Source organism: Pristiophorus japonicus, chromosome 9 (assembly GCF_044704955.1).
Source record: "Pristiophorus japonicus isolate sPriJap1 chromosome 9, sPriJap1.hap1, whole genome shotgun sequence".
In the NCBI taxonomy this organism is placed as follows: Eukaryota; Metazoa; Chordata; class Chondrichthyes; family Pristiophoridae; genus Pristiophorus; species Pristiophorus japonicus.
The window spans coordinates 207482990-207503442 of NC_091985.1; the positions used below are offsets into that span (position 1 = coordinate 207482990).

Below are 20453 nucleotides of genomic sequence, written 5' to 3' on the forward strand. Positions count from 1 at the left end.
GATGGCAAGAGAGAAGAGAATAAGGCAGAGAGAAGAGAGAGGGGTGAAAGAGGCGGAGAGAGGTAGACTGAGAACATAGCAGAAAGAGGGACAGAGAAGCAGAGAAGAGAAAGGTGGAAAGAGTGAGAGACAGTGAGTCAGAGAGAAATGAGAGAGGTAGAGATCTTATTGAATGGCGGAGCAGGCTCGAGGGCCAAATGGCCTACTCCTGCTCCTATTTCTTATGTTCTTAATAGAGCAAATGTGAATTAGAGAGAGAGAGAGAGAGAGAGAAGGTGGGGGAAGAGAGAGAAATTGAGAAAGAAACAGGTGGAGATATGAGAGTGCTTCTTCGGCAGCCCCTCCCAAACCAGTGACCTCTACCATCTAGAAGGACAAGGGCAGCAAGCACATGGGAACACCACCACCAGCACGTTCCCCTCCAAGTCACACACCATCCTGATATGTAAGAATATCACCGTTCCTTCGTCGCTGGGTCAAAATCCTGGCACTCCCTCCCTCACCATCATCATAGGCAGTCCCTCGAATCGAGGATGACTTGCTTCCACGTCAAAAAGTTCACAGGTGTTTCAATGAAGGACCTAAAATTCCAGGTCCCGTACTACATGTTGAAGGGTGGAAGATGCCTGTGCGTGGATTTCTTTTAACGTATGGAGACCGTTGCACACCAGCCACCACACGGGCTTGACAGAGCTAGGTCTTGGTCCAGTGGCAAGGATTAACCAAAACGACTGGAGACCAGCTGTGCTGCACGGACCTAATGCGCACATATGACACAGTGTGGACGGCCCGTGCTGCCCCTGCGCCCTCGCCTCTTCTGGTCCCCAAACTCACGCCTCTCCTAGGTCCCGATCATGTCCCTCTACAATCTCTCGCCGCTCCTTCGCCCTGACCGCACCGCTCCACCACACGGACTGCAGCGGTTCAAGAAAGTGGCTCACGACCATCTTCTCAAGGGCAATTAGAGATGGGTAATAAATGCTGGCCTTGCCAGCGAAGCCCACATCCCATGAACGAATTAAAACAAAAGTCATCTTCTCTTTTCAAGAGGAAGAGACCCAGCCTGTTCATCCTTTCCTAATAGGCATAACCTCGCATTTCTGGTATCATAATTGTAAACCTAATTTCCACCCTCGCCAATGCCTCTATATCCTTTTTATAATATGGAGATCACAATTGTACACAGTACTCCAAATGTGGTCTAACCGAGGTTCGATACAAGTTCAACATAACTTAGCTACTTTTTAATTCAATCCCCCTGGAAATAAACCCGAGTGCTTGGTTTGCTCTTTTTAACGGCCTTATTAACCTACGTTGCTACTTTGGTGATTTTTGCATTTGTATTCCGAGATCACTTTGCTCTTCTGCCCCATTTAGATTCTGGTTTTCCAACTAATATGTGACCTCCTTATTTCTGTTACCAAAATGCAATATCTCACATTTATCAGTGTTGAAATTCATTATATGCCAATTCTGCAAATATATTAATGTAATAAGACATGTAGTACAGCAGGGATTAGATACAGAGTAAAGCTCCCTCCACATTGACCCTTCAAACACTCCCAGGGCATAGACAACACGGGTTAGTGACAGAGTAATGCTCCCTCTGTACTGTCCCATCAAACATTCCCAGGTCATATTTAGCACGGGCAAGGTACAGAGTTAAGTTCCCTCTACATATATATATATATATATATAGTAAAGCTCCCTCTATACTCCCCATCAAACACTCCCAGGCCAACTACAGCCTGGTTTAGATACAGAGTAAATCTCCTTCTCCACCCTCCCAGGGTAGTTTCCAGTGGGCTTCCGCAGGGCTCAGTACTTGGTCCCTTGCTTTTTGTGATATATATATAATCAATGATTTGGACTTGAATATAAGAGGTATGATTAAGAAGTTTGCAGATGATACAAAAATTGGCCCTGTGCTTGATAATGAAGAAGCAGTAGACTGCAGGAAGGTATCAATGGACTGGTCAGGTGGGCAGAACAATGCCAAATGGAACTCAATCCGGAGAAGTGTGAGGTAATGCATTTGGGGAGGGCTAATAAGGAAATGGAATACACAATAAATGGTAGGACACTGAGAAGTGTAGAGGGACAAAGGGGGGTGGTTAAGAAGGCATACGGGATACTTGCCTTTATTAGCCGAGGCATAGAATAGAAGAGTAGGGAGATTATGCTTGAACTGTATAAAAAACTACTTAGGCCACAGTTAGAGTACTGCGTGCAGTTCTGGTCACCACAGTACAGGAAAGATGTGACTGCCCCAGAGAGGTTAGAGGAAATTTACGAGGATGATGCCTGGACTGGAGAATTTTAGCTATGAGGAAAGATTGGATAGGCTGGGGTTGTTTTCTTTGGAACAGAGGAGACTTAGGAGACCTAATTGAGGTGTATAAAATTATGAGGGTCCTAGATAGAGCAGATAGGAAGGACCTATTTCCCTCAGCAGAGGGTTGAATAACCATGGGGCATAGATTTCAAGTAAGTGGTAGGAGATTTAGAGGGGATTTGAGGAGAAATATTTTCACCAAGGTTGGTGGGGGTCTGAAACTCACTGCCTGAAAGGGTGGTCGAGGCAGAAACCCTCATAGCATTTATAAAATTACTTGGATATGCACTTGAAGTGTCGTAACCTACAAGGCTACGATCCAAGAGCTGGAAAGTGGGATCAGGCTGGAAGGCTCTTTGTCAGCAAGCACGGACATGATGGGCCGAATGGCCCTCTTCTGTGCTGTAAATTTCTATGATTCTCTGATCGCAAGGCTAGGAGAGGCACTCTTGAAGGTATGGGGAGCTCGGACTTGCCCGTGGGAGTAACAGACGGCAAGAGAACTCAAATAATCCCGAGCAATGCGGTGTTAGTTGTGGCTCAGTGGTAGTCTCTGAGTCAGTAGGTTGTGGGTTCAAGTCCACCCCCAGAGCATGGAGCATAAAATCATTCCAATGCAGTGCAGAGGGAGCGCTGCACTGTCGGGGGTGCCTTCTTTCACATGAGACCCCATAAAAGCAGAAGAAATAGGAGCAGGAGTAGGCTATTTGGCCCCTCGAGTCTGCTCCGTCATTCAATAAGATGGCTGATCTGATCTGATCTTGCCTTCAACTCCACTTCCCTACTCGCTCCTCATAACCCTCGACTCCCTTATCGTTCAAAAATCTGTCTATCTCCACCTTAAATATATTTAATGACCCAGCTTCCACAGCTCTCTGGGGCAGAGAATTCCAAAGGTTCATGGTCCTCAGAGAAGAAATTCCTCCTCATCTCCATTTTAAATAGGCGACCCCTTATTCTGAAACTATGCCCCCTAGTTTTAAATTCCTCCACAGGGGAGAGCATCCTCTCTGCGTCTACCCTGTCAAGCCCCCTCAGAATCTTATATGTTTCAATAAGATCACCTCTCATTCTAAACTCCAATGAATATAGGCCCAACCTGCTCAACCTTTCTTCATAAGACAACCCTTTCATCTCAGGAATCAACCTCGTGAACCTTCTCTGAACTGCCCCCAATGCAAGTATATCCCTCCTTAAATAAGGAGACCAAAACTGTACGCAGTACTCCAGGTGTGGTCTCACCAACAGTGTAGTTGTAGCAGGACTTCCCTACTTTTATACGCATCCCCCTTGCAATAAAGGCCAACATTCCATTTGCCTTCTTAATTACGCTGTACCTGCATGCTAACTTTTTGTGCATCATGTACAAGGACCACAGATTCCTCGGTGTTGCAGCATTTTCTAATCTCTCCCCATTTAAATAATAATTTGCTTTTTTATTTTTCCTACCAAAGTGGATTACCTCACATTTTCCCACATTATACTCCATCTGCCAAACTTTTGCCCACTCACTAAGCTGATCTATATCCCTTTGTAGATTATTTGAGTTTTCCTCACAACTTGCTTTCCCACTTATCTTTGTATCATCAGCAAGTTTAGCTACATTCACTCGATCCCTTCATACAAGTCATTAATATAGATTGTAAATAGTTGAGGCCCCAGCACTGATCCCTGTGGAGGCACCCCACTAGTTACAGTTTGCCAGCCTGAAAATGACCCATTTATCCCTACTCTCTGTTTTCTGTTAGTTAGCCAATCCTCTATCCATGCTAATATATTACCCCCAATCCCATGAGCTCTTCTCTTGCGCAGTAACCTTTTATGTGGCATCTTATCGAATGCCTTCTGGAAATCCAAATACATGACATCTACTGGTTCCCCTTTATCCACCCTGTTCATTACATCCTCAAAGAACGCCATCAAATTTGTCAAACATGATTTCCCTTTCATAAAACCATGCTGACTCTGCTTGACTGCATTATGATTTTCTAAATAATGGACTCCAGCATTTTCCCAATGACATGTTAGTCTAACTGGTCTGCAGTTTCCCGCTTTCTGTCTCCCTCCATTCTTAAATAGGGGAATTACATCTGCTGGGATCTCTCCAGAATCCAGGGATTTTTGGTAGATTACAACCAATGTGGCCACCATCTCTGCAGCCATTTCTTTTAAGACCCGAGGATGCAGGCTATTAGGACCAGGGGACTTGTCCACCTTTAGTCCCATTAGTTTGTCTAGTACCTTTTCTCCCTAGCAATAGTGATTGTTTTAAGTTCTCCCCTCCCAATAGCCCCTTGATTATCAATTATTGGGATGCTTTCAGTGTCTTCTGCAGTGAAGACCGATACAAAATATTTATTCAAATTCTCTGCCATTTCCTTGTTTCCCATTATTAATTCCCCAGTCTCCTCTTCTAAGGAACCAACTTAGCTACTCGCTTCCTTTTTATATACCTGTAGAAGCTCGTACTGTCTGTTTTTATATTTCTTGCTAGTTTATTCTCAATTTATTCCCTTTTTTTTCGTCGTCCTTTGCTATTTTCTAAAAAGTTCCCAATCTTCTGGCCTTCATTAATCTTCACAACATTGTATGCCTTTGTTTTCAATTTGATACCACCCTTTACTTCTTAGTTAGCCATGGATGGTTCATCCTTCTTAGAGTCTTTCTTTCTCATTGGAATATATCTTTGCTGAGTTATGAAATATCTCCTTAAATATCTGCCACTCCTTATCTACTGTCTTACCCTTCCTTTGTAATTGCCTTTATTTTTCAGGACACTATTTTGAGACCCAAGTTTCTCACCCTCAAACCGAATTTGAAATTCTACCATACTATAATCACTCTTCCCAAGAGGATCCTTTACTATGAGATCATGAATTAATCTCAGTCTCATTACACATTACCAATTCTAAAATAGTCTGCTCCCTGGTTGGTTCCACAGCGCATTGTTCTAAGAAAACATCCCGAATACACTCTATGAACTTTTCCTCAAGGCTACCTAATCTTTATTTTGATATATCCAATCAATATAAAGATTTAAATCGTCTATGCTTATTGCAGTATCTTTCTTATAAGCCTCCATTATTTCTTGATTTAGATGCTGTCCTGCAGTGTAGCTATTGATAGGGAGCCCATAGACTACTCCCACCAGTGACTTATTTCCCTTATTATTTCTTATCTCCACCCAAACTGATTCTACATCTTGATCTTCTGAGAATCAGAACCATCTGACCTCTCAAGTGGGCATAAAAGATTCCATGACGTTATTTTGAAGAAATCTCTCTGGTGTCCTGGCTAACATTTATCCCTCAACCAACATCACTAAAACAGAGGCCGTGAAAGGCACTTTATAAATACAAAGGAGAAAAGGAACAGTCGGTAACAGGACATCAATTAGTCTCCTCGTGGAGAAATCAAGGAATCGACTCACTGTATGTAGGAAACAAAGCTGATTTATTTCATCGTTGTTTGACAGAGGGTGCAGAAAAGATTTAAAAGAATGATTCCAGGGATGAGGGACTTCAGTTACATGGATAGACTGGTGAAGCTGGGGTTGTTCTTCTTAGAACAGAGAAGGTTGAGAGGAGATTTGATGGAGGTGCTCTAAAATCATCAGGGGTCTGGACAGAGTAGAGAGAAAATATTCCCATTGGCGGAAGGATTGAGAACCAGAGGACACAGATTCAAGGTGATTGGCAAAAGAACCAAAGGCAACATGAGAAAAAACTTTTCTTTAAGCAGCGAGTGGTTAGGATCTGGAATGCACTGCCTGAAAGGGTGGTGGAGGCAGATTCAATTGTGGCTTTCAAAAAGGGAATTGGATAAGTACCGGAAATAAAACATTTGCAGGGCCACGGGGAAAGGGTGGGGAGTGGGACTTGCAGAGAGCCGGCACGGGCTCGACGGTCCGAAAGGCCTCCTTCTGTGCTGTAACCATTCTATGATTCTATGATATCCAGAAAATTAAACTCCAGCCCAGTTAGAGGGATTAATTACACCAGCAGCAACAAACTCCAACTGTCCAAGTGAACATGGTTCAGTCCTGGATGTGATTAACGGCAACAATAAAAGCAGAATCCAACCCCTGCAGTCACTTGTGAACTCGCTGGTGTGACTGAAGGTTGGATAAACGAGTGAAGCCCTTCCCACACTCGGAGCAGATGAATGGCCTCTCCCCAGTGTGAATGCGTTGGTGTGTCAGCAGGTTGGAAGAAAGAGTGAAGCCCTTCCCACACTCGGAGCAGATGAACGGCCTCTCCCCAGTGTGAGTGCGTTGGTGTTTCATCAGATCATTTCTGCTTTTATAGCTCTTTTCACAGTCAGAACATTTAAACGGTCTCTTACTGGTGTGAACAAGTTGGTGTTCAGTGAGGTGGGATGAACGAATGAATGCCTTCCCACACACAGAACAGGTAAAAGGTCTCTCCCCGGTATGAATACGCTGGTGAGCATGAAGCTCGAATGAATTAGTGAATCCATTTCCACACACAGAGCAGATGAACGGCCTCTCTCCTGTGTGAGCTCGCTGGTGACTCAGATGATGAGATGATTTAGCAAACCGTTTCCCACATACGGGACAGACGAACGGTCTCTCCCCAGTGTGAACTCGCTTGTGTTCAATGAGGTGTGAAGATGCAGTGAATTTCTTCCCACACACGGGACAGGTAAACGGCCTCTCCCCAGTATGAACACGCTGGTGTCTCACCAGGCTGGATGAACAAGTGAATCCTTTCTCACACACGGAGCAGGTGAACGGTCTCTCCCCAGTGTGAATTCGCTTGTGTGCCAGCAGGCTGGATGAATAAGTGAATCCCTTCCCACACACAGTGCAGGTGAACGGCCTCTCCCCAGTGTGAACTCGCTGGTGTTCAGTGAGGTGGGATGAACGAGTGAATCCCTTCCCACACGCAGGGCAGGTGAACGGCCTCTCCCTGGTGTGACTGCGTCGATGAGTTTCCAGCGCAGAGGGACAATTGAATCCCTTCCCACAGTCCCCACATTTCCATGGATTCTCCATGGTGCAGGTGTCCTTGTGTCTCTCCAGGTTTGACGATCAGTTGAAGCCTCGTCCACACACAGAACACGTGTACGGTTTCTCCCCGCTGTGAATGATGCGATGTTTTTTCAGGCTGTGTAACTGGTTGAAGCTCTTTCCACAATCAGGGCACTGGAACACTCTCACTCGGGTGTGTGTGTCTCGGTGCTTTTCCAGTCACATTGATGTTTGAAATCTTTTCCCACAGACAGAGCAGACAAACGTTTCTCCTTTCACATTCAAAGGCTGATGATATTCAAGTGAATCGAGTGACTCTGTCAGATCTTGATATGATTGGTTCGAGTTTCCCATCTGTAAATCCTCCTCTTCTAATATCCTGTAAAAGGTGTTTACGAAAGTCAGCACTGGAAGTGCAGGATAGAAATTGAGGACAGACAATCCTACTTTTTATGGAACATTCTTTCGTCTCTTGTTCCCCAAAGCTGTAAATTCCCATCCCACACACTCTCCCTCCACCCTGTGGTGAAATCCAAACTCATCGCACCACCTCCATCATTTCTTTCTTCCATCTGCAGTTTTCTCACTCCCTCTTCTCTGGTTGGGTTCAGTTCTACATCCCATGTGTGCAGACTGAGAATAAATGAGGAAATGATTTTCTCTCAAGGTCACTGGGACCCTAAAGCCCCGCCTGCCCTCTGCTCCTGTACCAAGATGGCCACACAGGCGCCCTGATCCTGTCCAAGAATTCAGCTAGTTACCCCGAGCGGTCGGGTCTATCATCGCAGGTCAAACATGGAGCCTGCGGGCTCATATTTGAGGCCTGAGGCCTACACCAGTGTTTATGAAGCTGCCCAGCCCACCCAGGGGTCTAATTCCTCCGCTGAGCCCACAAGCTCCTACCAACTCGCAGAATGTCACTTCCGCCTCAGACCACCTCCAACATTGGCACTGCGCCTGCTCAGAGCACAGCCCGGTCCCGTGCGCAGGGGGATTCTAGCTACAGAAGTAAACGTTGCAACATTTGGTAGTGAAATGGATTCATTCAGGATAGACAGCAGGGATTATTGCAGGAAATAACAAAGTGCAGCGAGAAAGGAAATGCAATGGATGTTGTGTCGATGGATTGTCAAAAGATGTTTGATAAGGTGCCGGATAGGAGACTTGTTGATCAAATTAAGGCTCATGGTATTAAAGAGAGTGGGGCAGTGTGGAGAGGAAGTTGGGTAAAGGTTAGAAAACAGAGAGTAGTGGTTAATGGATGTTCTTCAGACTGGAGGGATGTAAACAGTGGTGTCCCCAGGGTCAGTGTTGGGACCATTGCTCTTAATATAGAAACAGGGTCTGGGCTAGGGTATAAGCACATAAGAATTAGAAGCAGGAGTAGGCCCTTTGTCCCCTCGAGCCTGCTCCACCATTCAATAAGATCATATTGATTCATCAATTGATCCACCGCTACGAAAAACAATAATAAGAATAAAACCGGACGGACCACTCGGCATCGACCTCCGCACCGGCTACGGACCCGACAATGGCCCACCCAGCCCAGTCTTTCTCACCAACATCTGGGGACTTGTGCCAAAATTGGGAGAGATGGCCCAGACTAGTCAAGCAACAGCCTGACATCGTTATACTCACAGAATCATGCCTTTCAGCCAATATCCCAGATTCCTCCATCACCATCCCTGGGTATGTCCTGTCCCACCGGTAGCGGTACAGTAGTATACAGTCGGGAGGGTGTGGCCCGGAGTCCTCAACATTGACTCAGGACCCCATGAAGTCTCGTGGCTTCAGGTTAAGCATAGATAAGGAAACCTCCTGCTGATTACCACCTACTGCCCTCCTTCAGCTGATGAATCAGTACTCCTCCATGTTGAACACCACGTGGAAGAAGCACTGAGAGTAGCAAGCTGCACCGAATGTACTCTGGGTGGGGGACTTCAATGTCCATCAAGACTGGCTCGGTAGCACCACTACTGACCAGGTGGTGAGAGAAACAACACGAGGGAAAAAACCTACTTATGCCCATCCCTTCGGAAAGGGCGCGAGAGTGGGATCAGCGGCAAGCCTACAAAGGGCGTGAGTCAGCCGAGCAGACAGCCGAATGAGCACCAAGTGACCTGGGAGGATAAGAAATAAAAAGATTCAAAGTGTGGCATCACAGGAAAGCAGGGAAGTGATTGGTTGGTCAGTTTTTCTCTCTTTTCTTGGCATTGGTTTAAATTAAGAGCTGGGATTAAAAATCTAAACTTTCAAAACGTGAAAACTTAACTAAATACATTCGAGATGGCAGGGCAGGCGATGTGTTACTGCTGCTGCATGTGGGAGCTGGTTGACCCCATTGAGGTCCACGGTGACCACATCTGCAGTAAGTGTTGGCTGCTCGAGGAACTTCGGCTCCACGTTGATGAGCTGGAGTCCGAGCTGCAGACACTGCGACACATCAGGGAGGGGGAGAGTTACCTGGACCCTGTGTTCCAGGAGGCAGTCACACCCCTTAGATTAATTAATTCAACTTTGGCCCATGGTCAGGGACAGGAGGGTGTGACTACGAGCGAGGCAGCTGTGGGGATGCAGGGGGTAGTGATGGAGGATCCTCAGCCCTTGCAATTGTCCAACAGGTACGAGATTCGTGCTCCCTGCTTGGACACAGGCAGGGACTGCAGGGAGGATGAGCAAACTGACCACAGTGCCGTGGTACAGGAGGCCATTCAAGGGGGGTGGGGGGGAGTAAAAAGAAATGCTGTAGTGGTAGGAAACAGTATAGTTTTCTGCAGCCATGAGCGGGAGTCCTGAAGGCTGTGATGCCTGCACAGTTCCAAGGTTCAGGACATCGCCTCTGGGCTGGAGAGGAACTTGGAGTGGGAGGGGGAAGATCCAGTTGTCGTGGGCCACGTAGGTACCAATGACATAGGTAGAACAAAGAAAGAGGTTCTGCTGAGGGATTTTGAGCAGTTAGGGGCTAAATTAAAAAGCAGAACCCAGACAGCAATCTCTGGGTTACTACCCGAGCCACGTGCAAATGTGCATAGGGTAAATATGATCAGAGAGATGAATACGTGGCTCAAAGACCGGTGTGGGAGAAATGGGTTTCGATTCATGGGGCACTGGCACTGGCACCAGTACTGGGACAAGAGGGAGCTGCTCCGTTGGGACAGGCTTCACTTGAACCAGGCTTGTGCTTGTGTCCTGGCGAAGCGAATAACTAGGGCTGTAAAGAGGCCTTTAAACTAAATAGTGGGGGGGGGGGGGGGGGTTGGGGGGTGGGAGGGTTCAGGTGAGCGTAAATTTAAAAAGTCAAAGAGCAAGGAGAAGGCAATAGAGCAGGGTAGCGGTGGGGGAAATGATAACCAGAGTGTAACAGGAAGGGACAGAATGTATAAAAATAAGAGTGGAACAGACCGTGGGGTCAAAGCAGCGAAAAATGGTAAAAAGACAAAATGAAAAGCTCTTTATCTGAATGCACGGAGCATTCGTAACAAGATAGAAGAGTTAACGGCACAATGAGTATGATCGGAAAGCTATTACAAAGACGTGGTTGCAAGGTGACCAAGGCTGGGAACTGAATATTCAGGGGTATTTGACAATTTGGAATGATAGACAAAGGAAAAGGAGGTGGGGTAACTCTGTTAATAAACGATGAGATCAGTGCAGTGGTGAGAAATGATATTGGCTCAGAAGATCAAGATGTAGAATCAGTTTGGGTGGAGATAAGAAATAATAAGGGGAAGAAGTCACTGGTGGGTGTAGTCTATAGGCCCCCTAACAGTAGCTACACTGTTGGATGGAGTATAAATCAAGCAATAATCGATGCTTGTAAGAAAGGTACGGCAATAATCATGGGCGATTTTAATCTTCATATTCATTAGACAAATCAAATTGACCAACAGTTCATAGAGTGTTTCTGAGATGGTTTCCTTGAACAGTACGTTGCGGAACCAGCCATGGAGCAGGCTATCTTAGATCTGGTAGTGTAATGAGACAGGATTAATAAATGATCTCGTAGTTAAGGATCCTCTTGGAAAAAGTGAACATAACATGGTTGAATTTCAAATTCAGTTGGAGGGTGAGAAAGTCAGATCTCAACCCAGTGTTCTGATTCTAAATAAAGGCGACTACAAAGGTATGAAAACAGAACTAGGAATGTTCACTGATGACTGCACAGTGTTCAGTTCCATTTGCAACTCCTCAGATAATGGAGCAGTCCATGCCTGCTTACAGCAAGACCTGGACAACATTCAGGCTTGGGCTGATAAGTGGCAAGTAACATTCGCGCCACACAAGTGCCAGGAAATGACTATCTCCAACAAGCGAGAGTCTAACCACCGCCCCATAACATTCAAAGGCATTACCATCGCCGAATCCCCTCTTCTTCGGCGGTCCCTCGAATCGAGGATGACTTGCTTCAACGCCAAAAAGGGATGAGTTCAATGATTTCACAGGTGTTTCAATCAAGGCCCTAATATTGCAGGTCCCAAACTATATATTGAAGGGTGGAAGATGTCTGTGCGTGGATTTTTTTTTAAACATGTGGTGGCCGTTGCACACCAGCCACCACACGGGCTTGACAGAGCTTGGTCTTGGTCCAGTGGCAAGGGTTATCCAAGACGACTGGAGACCAGCTCTGCTGCACGGACCGAGCGCGCACACATATAGCAGTGTGGGCTGGCCCGTGCTGCCCCTGGACCCTCGACCCTTTTAGGTCCCAAACTCACGCCTCTCCTGGGCCCCGGTCACTTCCTTCGACAAACTCTTGCTCCTTCACCCCTCTTGCTGTGCCTGCCCGCACTGCAATGAGCGACCTGACTTCGCAGCCAACGCCATGTACAGTTGTAGCAGGACTTCTCTACTTTTATTCTCCATCCCCCTTGCAACAAAGGCCAACATTCCATTTGCCTTCCAAATTAATTGCTGTACCTGAATGCTAACTTTTTGTGTTTCATGTTACAAGGGCCCACAGATCCCTCTGTACTACTGCATTTTGTAATCACTCCCCATTTAAATAATAATTTCCTGTTTTATTTTTCCTACCAAATTGGATAACTTCATATTTTTTTAACATTATACTCCATCTGCCAATTTTTTGCCCACCTGTCTATATCCCTTTGTAGATTCTTTGAGTCCTCCTCACTACTTGCCCAGTTAGCACAGGTTCGGTACACGGTAAATCTCCGTATACATTATCCCATCAAACACTTGCAGAGCAAGTACAACACGGGTTAGATACAGCGTAAAACTCCCTCTACATTGTCCCATCAAAGACTGCCAGGGCAGGTACAGTACGAGTTAGACACAAAGTAAAGCTCCCTCTACAATATCCTAGTAATTATTCACAGGGCAGGTACAGGACGGGCAGGAGCAGTGGTCTATAAAGGCCCAGCAGTGGTCCCAGGTCAGCGGTAGTTCGGGGAGGACCGAGCAGCGGCCTATAAAGGCCCAGCCGTGGTCCCAGGTCAGCGGTAGTTCGGGGAGGACCGAGCAGCAGCCTATAAAGGCCCAGCAGCGGTCCCAGGTCGGCAGCAGTTTGGGGAGGAGCAGTGGCCTATAAAGGCCCAGCGGAGGTCCCAGGTCGGCGGCAGTTCAGGGAGGAGCGAGCGAGGACCGAGCAGCGGCCTATAAAGGCCCAGCAGCGGTCCCAGGTTGGCAGCAGTTCGGGGAGGAGTGAGCAGCGACCTATAAAGGCCCAGCGGGGTCCCAGGTCAGCGGCAGTTCGGGGAGGAGCAGCGAGCTGCAGCTGCCGCAGGGTCAAAAGTAAGAAAGAAGTAAAAAGGAATCGTAGTGTGATGTCACAGCCAAGAGGGTAAGGGATTGGCTGGTTGATTGGTGAGTAGTTTTTCTTTTTCTTCATCTTTTTTCTTTTTCTGATCAGTCAGAAACCTTTGGCATTGTTACCAATTAAGTTAATCTAAGGGTTAAGCCCAGACCAGTGTCATGCTCCTCCTGGGCTATTTGGGAAATCAGGGACACGACAACTACATGTGCAGGAAGTGTATCCAGCTGCAGCTCCTGACAGACCGCATTGCGGCACTGGAGCTGCGCATGGATTCACTCTGGAGCATCCGCGATGCTGAGGATGTCGTGAATGGCAAGTTTAGTGAGTTGGACCACAGGTAAAGGTTACACAGCCAGGTAGGGAATGGGTGACCATCAGGCAGAGCAGTGGAAGGAAGGTAGTGCAGGGGTCCTCTGCGGTCATCTCCCTCCAAAACAGATACACCACTTTGTGATAGAGTATTCAAACAGGCTCATTTAGACAGACTGTGAAAATTCACAGACCCCCCAAGTCAAGACTGCTACATGCAGTTCGGCATGTTGCATTAACTCATCAATCAACTTGACATTTTCGGACCTTGGGTAGCGAGCCAATTAAAAGACTTTCAATTGAGCCAATAAGGTCAAAGAAAGCGAGTTCTTTTCTGTAAATTGATCCAGGTATAAAATACAGCCATTTTGACCATGTGTCTCAGTAAGACAAAGAAACTGGCAATTAGCCAGCAGTTTGTTGCTCTCTGCCAAGATTAAAAAGTTAAAACTACCATCGGAGTTCGTATTTCATTGGAAATTAAGAGATCTAACAATTTTGGCGCTGCGAGCAGGATCGCTGAGGAAAGAAACTGAATTTTGGACATCGGACCTATATATTGAGGTAAGGACTCCACTTTTTTTTTTAAAAAGTCCTCGGTCAAAAGTCTAAATTTGCCTCTCCTTCTATGCGATTCCGAAAACCTCCGGTTTGCGAACCCTCCGGTTGGTAGTCGGCTCGAGGTCCCATAGACGTCTAAACTTCGGCGGTGTGTTAGTTAATTAATCACCGACCTATTGATCGGCTAGCAGGCCTTCAACTCGAGACCCCAGTAAAGAACTCAGTAAAGAAATGGCAGCAGGAGATAAGGGCAAAGAATTGCCTACAACTGTTAAAGGTGGGCAGGCACCACCTGAAGTTTCTTTAGATTTAATTCTTGAACAGTTGAAAGAATACATAGAGCAACAATTCAACTTATCTAAAACCTGTATTAAGATCGAACAAAAGTACGGAACCTCCAAAGGACAATGGTCCTTGGACGAGATTAAAAGGGTCTGGGGAAAAACGACCCATATGAAAAATAAAGAGCGAACTAGATGGTCCCTAGCGGTTATGGGACAGATTCGAAACTGGAATGAAATTATAATGCGTTCCCAACATGATCGAGAACTGACCAGTACAAAGGATCAATTGCAAGCAGTTTGTGCACAGCTGCGACAGAAAAAGCTTGAACTTGAAAAGCTGGAAGCGGAAGTTAAAGATCTTAAAGGTGAAATTAAAGAATGGAAAAAATCATTAGGTCAAGAGACAGTAATAGGAAAAGGAAAATGTATTGATCAATTCCCAGGGTACCCATGTTTGGATAAATTAAAAGCGCAAACCCGAAGACACAACCGAGGAATAGATACGGTTTCTGAATCCTCCGACAATACAGTGTCGGAGGATGATGAAGAATTAGGGGTGCGCTTTGCCCCATTTAAAAAAAGACGAGTTGTAGTCAAATCAGAAGAGACTGCGGATGAGGGCGGAACCAAAAAAACAAAGAGAAGGGTGTACGAAGAATACTTAGTTCATGATCCGGCAGACCCAGAGAAAATTGATAAATGGTCCAAGGAATTGCCCAATCCAAAGAAAGGGGGAGTAAAAACGTGGGACCAATTGGACCGCTTAAGAAATATATATCAACTTCATCCCTGGGACGGAGTGCAAATTTTGACCATAATGGTGCCAAAAACACAGGGAAGAAAATTGCACGACAAGGTAGATGAAGCTTTGGGGCAGAATGAGCAAGAATTAGATGCAGGATGGGAGACGATTAAACACTGGCTGCAAGCCTTCAGTCCAGCTAAGACAGACTGGGGAAAAATTGCAGCCTGCCAACAGAAAGGAACAGAGGAGGTCCTGGAGTATGACGAGCGGTTTAGATGCACGTGGCTAGAACATTCGGGTATGAATAATACGGATGAGGAAATGGATGAACAAGCGTTTGGACCCCTGAAAGCAGCTTTCGTGGCAGGTCTAAAGCCAGAACTGTCCAAAATGCTTAAGGTAGTGTTACCGGACTGGGAAGGTAGAGGAACTACCTTTGCAGCATTGGTGGATCGATGTAACCAATTAGATCGGGATATGGGAGCTGAAGTCCGAGCTGCACAGGCTATGGGATGGAAATCCCAGGATTCCGATAAACAGTTATGAGGAAAATTACCCTGAAAATGTCATTATTGTGGGAAAGAAGGTCATTGGGCCAAGACGTGCAGGGCAAAACAGAAAGGTCGTGGCTGGGGAAGAGGTCGCAGCCAGGGATACAATTCAGCCAACAAGCCAGGCTTGTCACAAGATAACGACCTCATAGAAGCATTTAAGCGACTGACAATACAACAACAGAAGGAGTTACTTGGGATAGCAAAAAACGATTAGAGCCCACCCTGGCCCCCCTCCTCGCACTAATACAACAGAGAGGAGATGGGATATATATAACTGTGAGGGTGGGCGATAAGGATGTGGACTGTCTTTTAGACAGAGGGGCGGAATTAACATGCTTACCCCAACAATATGTAGACGATATCCTGCTAGCTTCAAACACGGAAGTACAGCATGAACAAGATTTACGAGCTTTGCTGGATCACCTTCGGCTGAAAGGACATAAAGCCAGCATCGACAAAGCACAAATCACAAAGGAGGATAACCATGGCCCCAGGCACTACCAATAGTGCTATGTAGCATTAGGGCAACCCCGAACAGAACTACAGGTCTAAGCCCATTTGAAATTTTAACAGGAAGACCCATGCCGCTGCCAGGAACCAACGATTTATGGAAAGCTGATGTTCACTTAATGAGTGACACTTTGTTATCATACTGTCAGAACTTAACCAATGCTATTAGTTCTGTTTCCCGACAGGTATCGGCAGCTTGGGGTAATCCACCCGAAGGAGGACACGACATCATCCCGGGAGTCTTGGTGTATGTGAAAAAGTTGCATAAAAAACCTTTGGGTGCCAAGTGGGAGGGACCTTATCAAGTGTTATTGACCACCCAGGCAGCTGTTAAAGTCCAAGGAAAGAAAGCCTGGATCCGTTAAACGAGCACCCGTAACTGAAGCTGAAATCTAATTATTGATTGTAGGTATTATAGGCATAGGCCTACTTCTTACTAGCCGACCCTCTGCACCAAAGGGAAATAGTAGGGTAGCAAGGGAATTACATGTAAATACCTTTTTATATACATCATACATTTATGCCAAACAAGGTAACATTTCTAGTTGTTGGGTGTGTGCACATATTCCTATTCACTCAAAGGGAGGGATTCCCTTGAGGCCAGTTCCCTTGAATATCTCGGAAATGGCTGAGTGGATAATTAATTAAAATAAAACAGGCAATGCATTTCAGGATACGGAAAACTGGGCACGTAAATGGAAGTCAGCAGGTTACAATCTGACTACCTTTGAAGGGGGGTACCAACCGTGCTACAATAATTCCAAACGGCCCCCATTTTTTGTTATCACTAATACAACGGGACTAGGAAGACCGGGGAAATCGGTCTGTCTGATTAGAAACATCAAAGGAGGCCAAAATATGGGGTATAGTAACTGCTCCCGGAATTATAATATAATCAAGCCACGGAACCGTCCAAACTGGGCCGATGTGGGAATTTTTAACGTAACGGGGATTCTGAATAAAACAAATGGAAAAGCCTGGACAGGCCCCGGAGTGTTGCTGACAAAGAAACAGCTAACATTCATTGCATATAATGGCACCTATTGGGTGTGTGGCCATAGGCCTACCCTTGGCTGCCCCAGAATTGGATGGGATCCTGCTATTTAGCCTACATTGTGCCTTATATGTATCATATAAAGTTACTGTCGGAACATTTACACCGTCCTAAGAGAGCTATCACAGAAACAGAGAGGTTCTTTGCCATCCTGATCCCTGGGTATGGGACCGCCAAACTGGCAAGGGAATCCATTAACATGGCATCCGTTGTGGAACGAGTAGCCAATGATACCTCGGAGGCCCTAGTTAAAATCAATGCAGAAATGGTAGCAATCCGCAGTCGCCCTACAGAATAGACTGGCCCTTGATTACATCCTGGCTGAAAAGGGAGGTACTTGCACCCTACTCGGAACTGAGTGTTGCACATATATCCCAGATAGCTCCGAAGAAATTACCCACTTAGCGGAGCATATCCAATAGGAGGTAGAAAAACTTAAGCAACCCCCATCATTCACTTTGTGGAGTGGAGCCACTGAATGGCTAGGTTCAATAGGAACTTCATTGGTGGAAGGTTTAATTCTATTTGTTGTAATTGTTTTACTTTTATATTGTTTGTTTATGTTGATTAAATGTTGTTGCGCCAGGCGGCTGTAGCTGCTGTCCCGCAGGTGAGACACCTTGCAGGTCCCAGCAGACCATCTGTATGTGGAACAGGAGTATGTTATGCTTAAGGAAAGGTTGTTTACTGGTTGAATTAAAATATTGATTTGGATTAAATTGGAATAAGGTTAATTAACCTATTAAAACCAGACTTCCATTGTGGCCACGATGGAACTCGGGTTGGTGTAAATTTGTGTGGAAGCTACTAGTCCGGACATGTGGCGAAACACATCAACAAATTTTAGAAGGAAACTCTATTAACATGTATGAAATTATTTTGTAGAATGTTTAACCAGTGATACCTGATGTTTTATGATTCAGTTTGTGAAAGAATCAAAGGGGGGATTGATAGAGTATTCAAACAGGCTCATTAAGACAGACTGTGAAAATTCACAGACCTCCAAGTCAAGGCTGCTACGCAGTTCGGCATGTTGCATTAACTCATCAATCAACTTGACATTTTCGGACCTTGAGTAGCGAGCTAATTAAAACGTTAAAAGACTTTCGATTGAGTCAATAAGGTCAAAGAAGGCGAGTTCTTTTCTGTAAATTGATCCAGGTATAAAATACAGCCATTTTGACCATGTGTCTCAGTAAGACAAAGAAACTGGCAATCAGCCAGCAGTTTGTTGCTCTCTGCTAAGATTAAAAAGTTAAAACTACCATCGGAGTTCGTATTTCATTGGAAATTAAGAGATCTAACACTTTAGGTACTGTTGGGGGAGATGACTCATCAGGGGAAGGCAGCAGCAGCCAAGTCCATGGCACCAGGGCTGGCTCTGCTGCACAGGAGGGCAGAAAAAGAGTGGGGGAGCTATAGTGATAGGGTATTCGATTGTAAAGGGTATAGATAGGTGTTTTTGCGGCCACAAACGAGATTCCAGGATGGTATTTTGCCTCCCTAGTGCAAGGGTCAAGGATGTCTTGGAGCGGCTGCAGCGCATTCTGGAGGGGGAGGGTGAACAGCCAGCTGCCGTGGTACATATAGGCATCAACGATATAGCTAAAAAACGGGATGAGGTCCTACAAGCTGAATTTAGGGAGCTAGGAGTTAAATTAAAAAGTAGGATCTCAAAAGTAGTAATCTCAGGATTGTTACCAGTGCCACGTGCTAGTCAAGAGTAGGAATTTCAGGATAGCTCAGATGAATACGTGGCTTGAGGAATGGTGCAAGGGGGAGAGATTCAAATTCCTGGGACATTGGAACCGGTTCTGGGGGAGGTGGGACCAGTACAAACTGGGCGTTTTGCAACTGGCCAGGAACAAAACCGATGTCCTCTGCGGAGTGTTTGCTAATACCGTTGGGGAGGGTTTAAACTAAAATGGCAGGGGGATGGGAATCTATGCAGGGAGACAGAGGGAAGGAAAAAGGGGGCAGAAGCAAAAAGTAGGAAGGAGAAAAGCAAGAGTGGAGGGCAGAGAAATCGAGGGCAAAACTCAAAAAGGGCCACATTACAACATAATTTAAAAAGGACAAAGAGTGTTAAAAAAACAAGCGTGAAGGCTTTGAGTCTCAAAGCGAGGAGCATTCGTAATAAGGTGGATGAACTGACTGCGCAGATAGCTGTTAACGGGTATGATGCAATTGGGATTACGGAGACATGGCTCCAAAGTAACCAAGGTTGGGAACTGAACATCCAGAGGAATTCAATATTTAGGAAGGACGGACAGGAAGGAAAAGGAGGTGGGATAGCGTTACTGGTTAAAGAGGAGATTAACGCAACATCAAGGAAGGACATTAGCGTGAATGATGTGGAATCTATATGGGTAGAGCTGCGAAATACCAAAGGGCAGAAAACGTTAGTGGGAGTTGTGTACAGACCACCAAACAGTAGTAGGGAGATTGGGGATGGCATCAAACAGGAAATTAGGGACTGCAATAAGGGTACAGCAGTTATCATGGGTGACTTTAATCTACATATTGATTGGGCTAACCAAACTGGTAGCAATACGATGGAGGAGGCTTTCCTGGAGTGTATTAGGGATGGTTTTCGAGACCAATATGTCGAGGAACCAACTAGAGAGCAGGCCATCCTAGACTGGGTCTTGTGTAACGAGAGAGGATTAATTAGCAATCTTGACGTGTGGGGCCCGTTGGGGAAGAGTGACCATAATATGGTAGAATTCTTCATTAAGATGGAGAGTGACACAATTAATTCAAAGACTAGGGTCCTGAACCTAAAGAAAAGAAACTTCAACGGTATGAGACGTGAATTGGCTAGGATAGACTAGGGAATGACACTTAATATGGCAGGGGGATGGGAACCTATGCAGGGAGACAGAGGGAAGCAGAATGGGGGCAGAAGCAAAAGATAGAAAGAAGAAAAGTAAAAGTGGAGGGCCACATTGCAGCAAAATTCTAAAGGGGCAAAGTGTGTTAAAAAGACAAGCCTGAAGGCTCTGTGCCTCAATGCGAGGAGTATTCGTAATAAGGTGGACGAATTAACTGCACAGGCAGCAATTAATGAATATGATATAATTGGCATCACGGAGACATGGCTCCAGGGTGACCAAGGCTGGGAACTCAACAACCAGAGGTATTCAACATTCAGGAAGGATAGACAGAAAGGAAAAGGAGGTGGGATAGCGTTGCTGGTTAAAGAGGAAATTAACGCAATAGTAAGGAAGGACATTAGCTTGGATGACGTGGAATCTGTATGGGTGGAGCTGCGGAATACCAAAGGGCAGAAAACGCTAGTGGGAGTTGTGTATAGACCACCAAACAGTAGAAGT

The 20453-nt window shown here is 45.8% G+C and overlaps 2 protein-coding genes across 9 annotated transcripts in view; one reads left to right on the plus strand and one right to left on the minus strand.

Annotated features, from left to right (window-relative positions):
* The window catches only part of LOC139273549 (zinc finger protein 850-like), a 700279-nt gene that overhangs the window by 219843 nt on the left and 459983 nt on the right, over positions 1-20453 (plus strand). The window lies entirely within an intron of this gene.
* The window catches only part of LOC139273501 (zinc finger protein 436-like), a 53737-nt gene that overhangs the window by 26058 nt on the left and 7226 nt on the right, over positions 1-20453 (minus strand). For 4 of the 8 annotated variants that reach the window (XM_070890405.1, XM_070890404.1, XM_070890406.1 and 1 more), the window contains one exon: positions 5770-7707. The exons of 3 other annotated variants lie outside the window; for them this stretch is intronic. In XM_070890405.1, coding sequence (XP_070746506.1) covers positions 6426-7352 — 927 coding nt within the window. In that variant the 5' untranslated portion in view covers positions 7353-7707 and the 3' untranslated portion in view covers positions 5770-6425. Of the gene's footprint in view, positions 1-5769; positions 7708-15894; positions 15986-20453 lie in introns of those variants that run through there. One more of the 8 variants, XM_070890408.1, reaches the window with a different exon arrangement.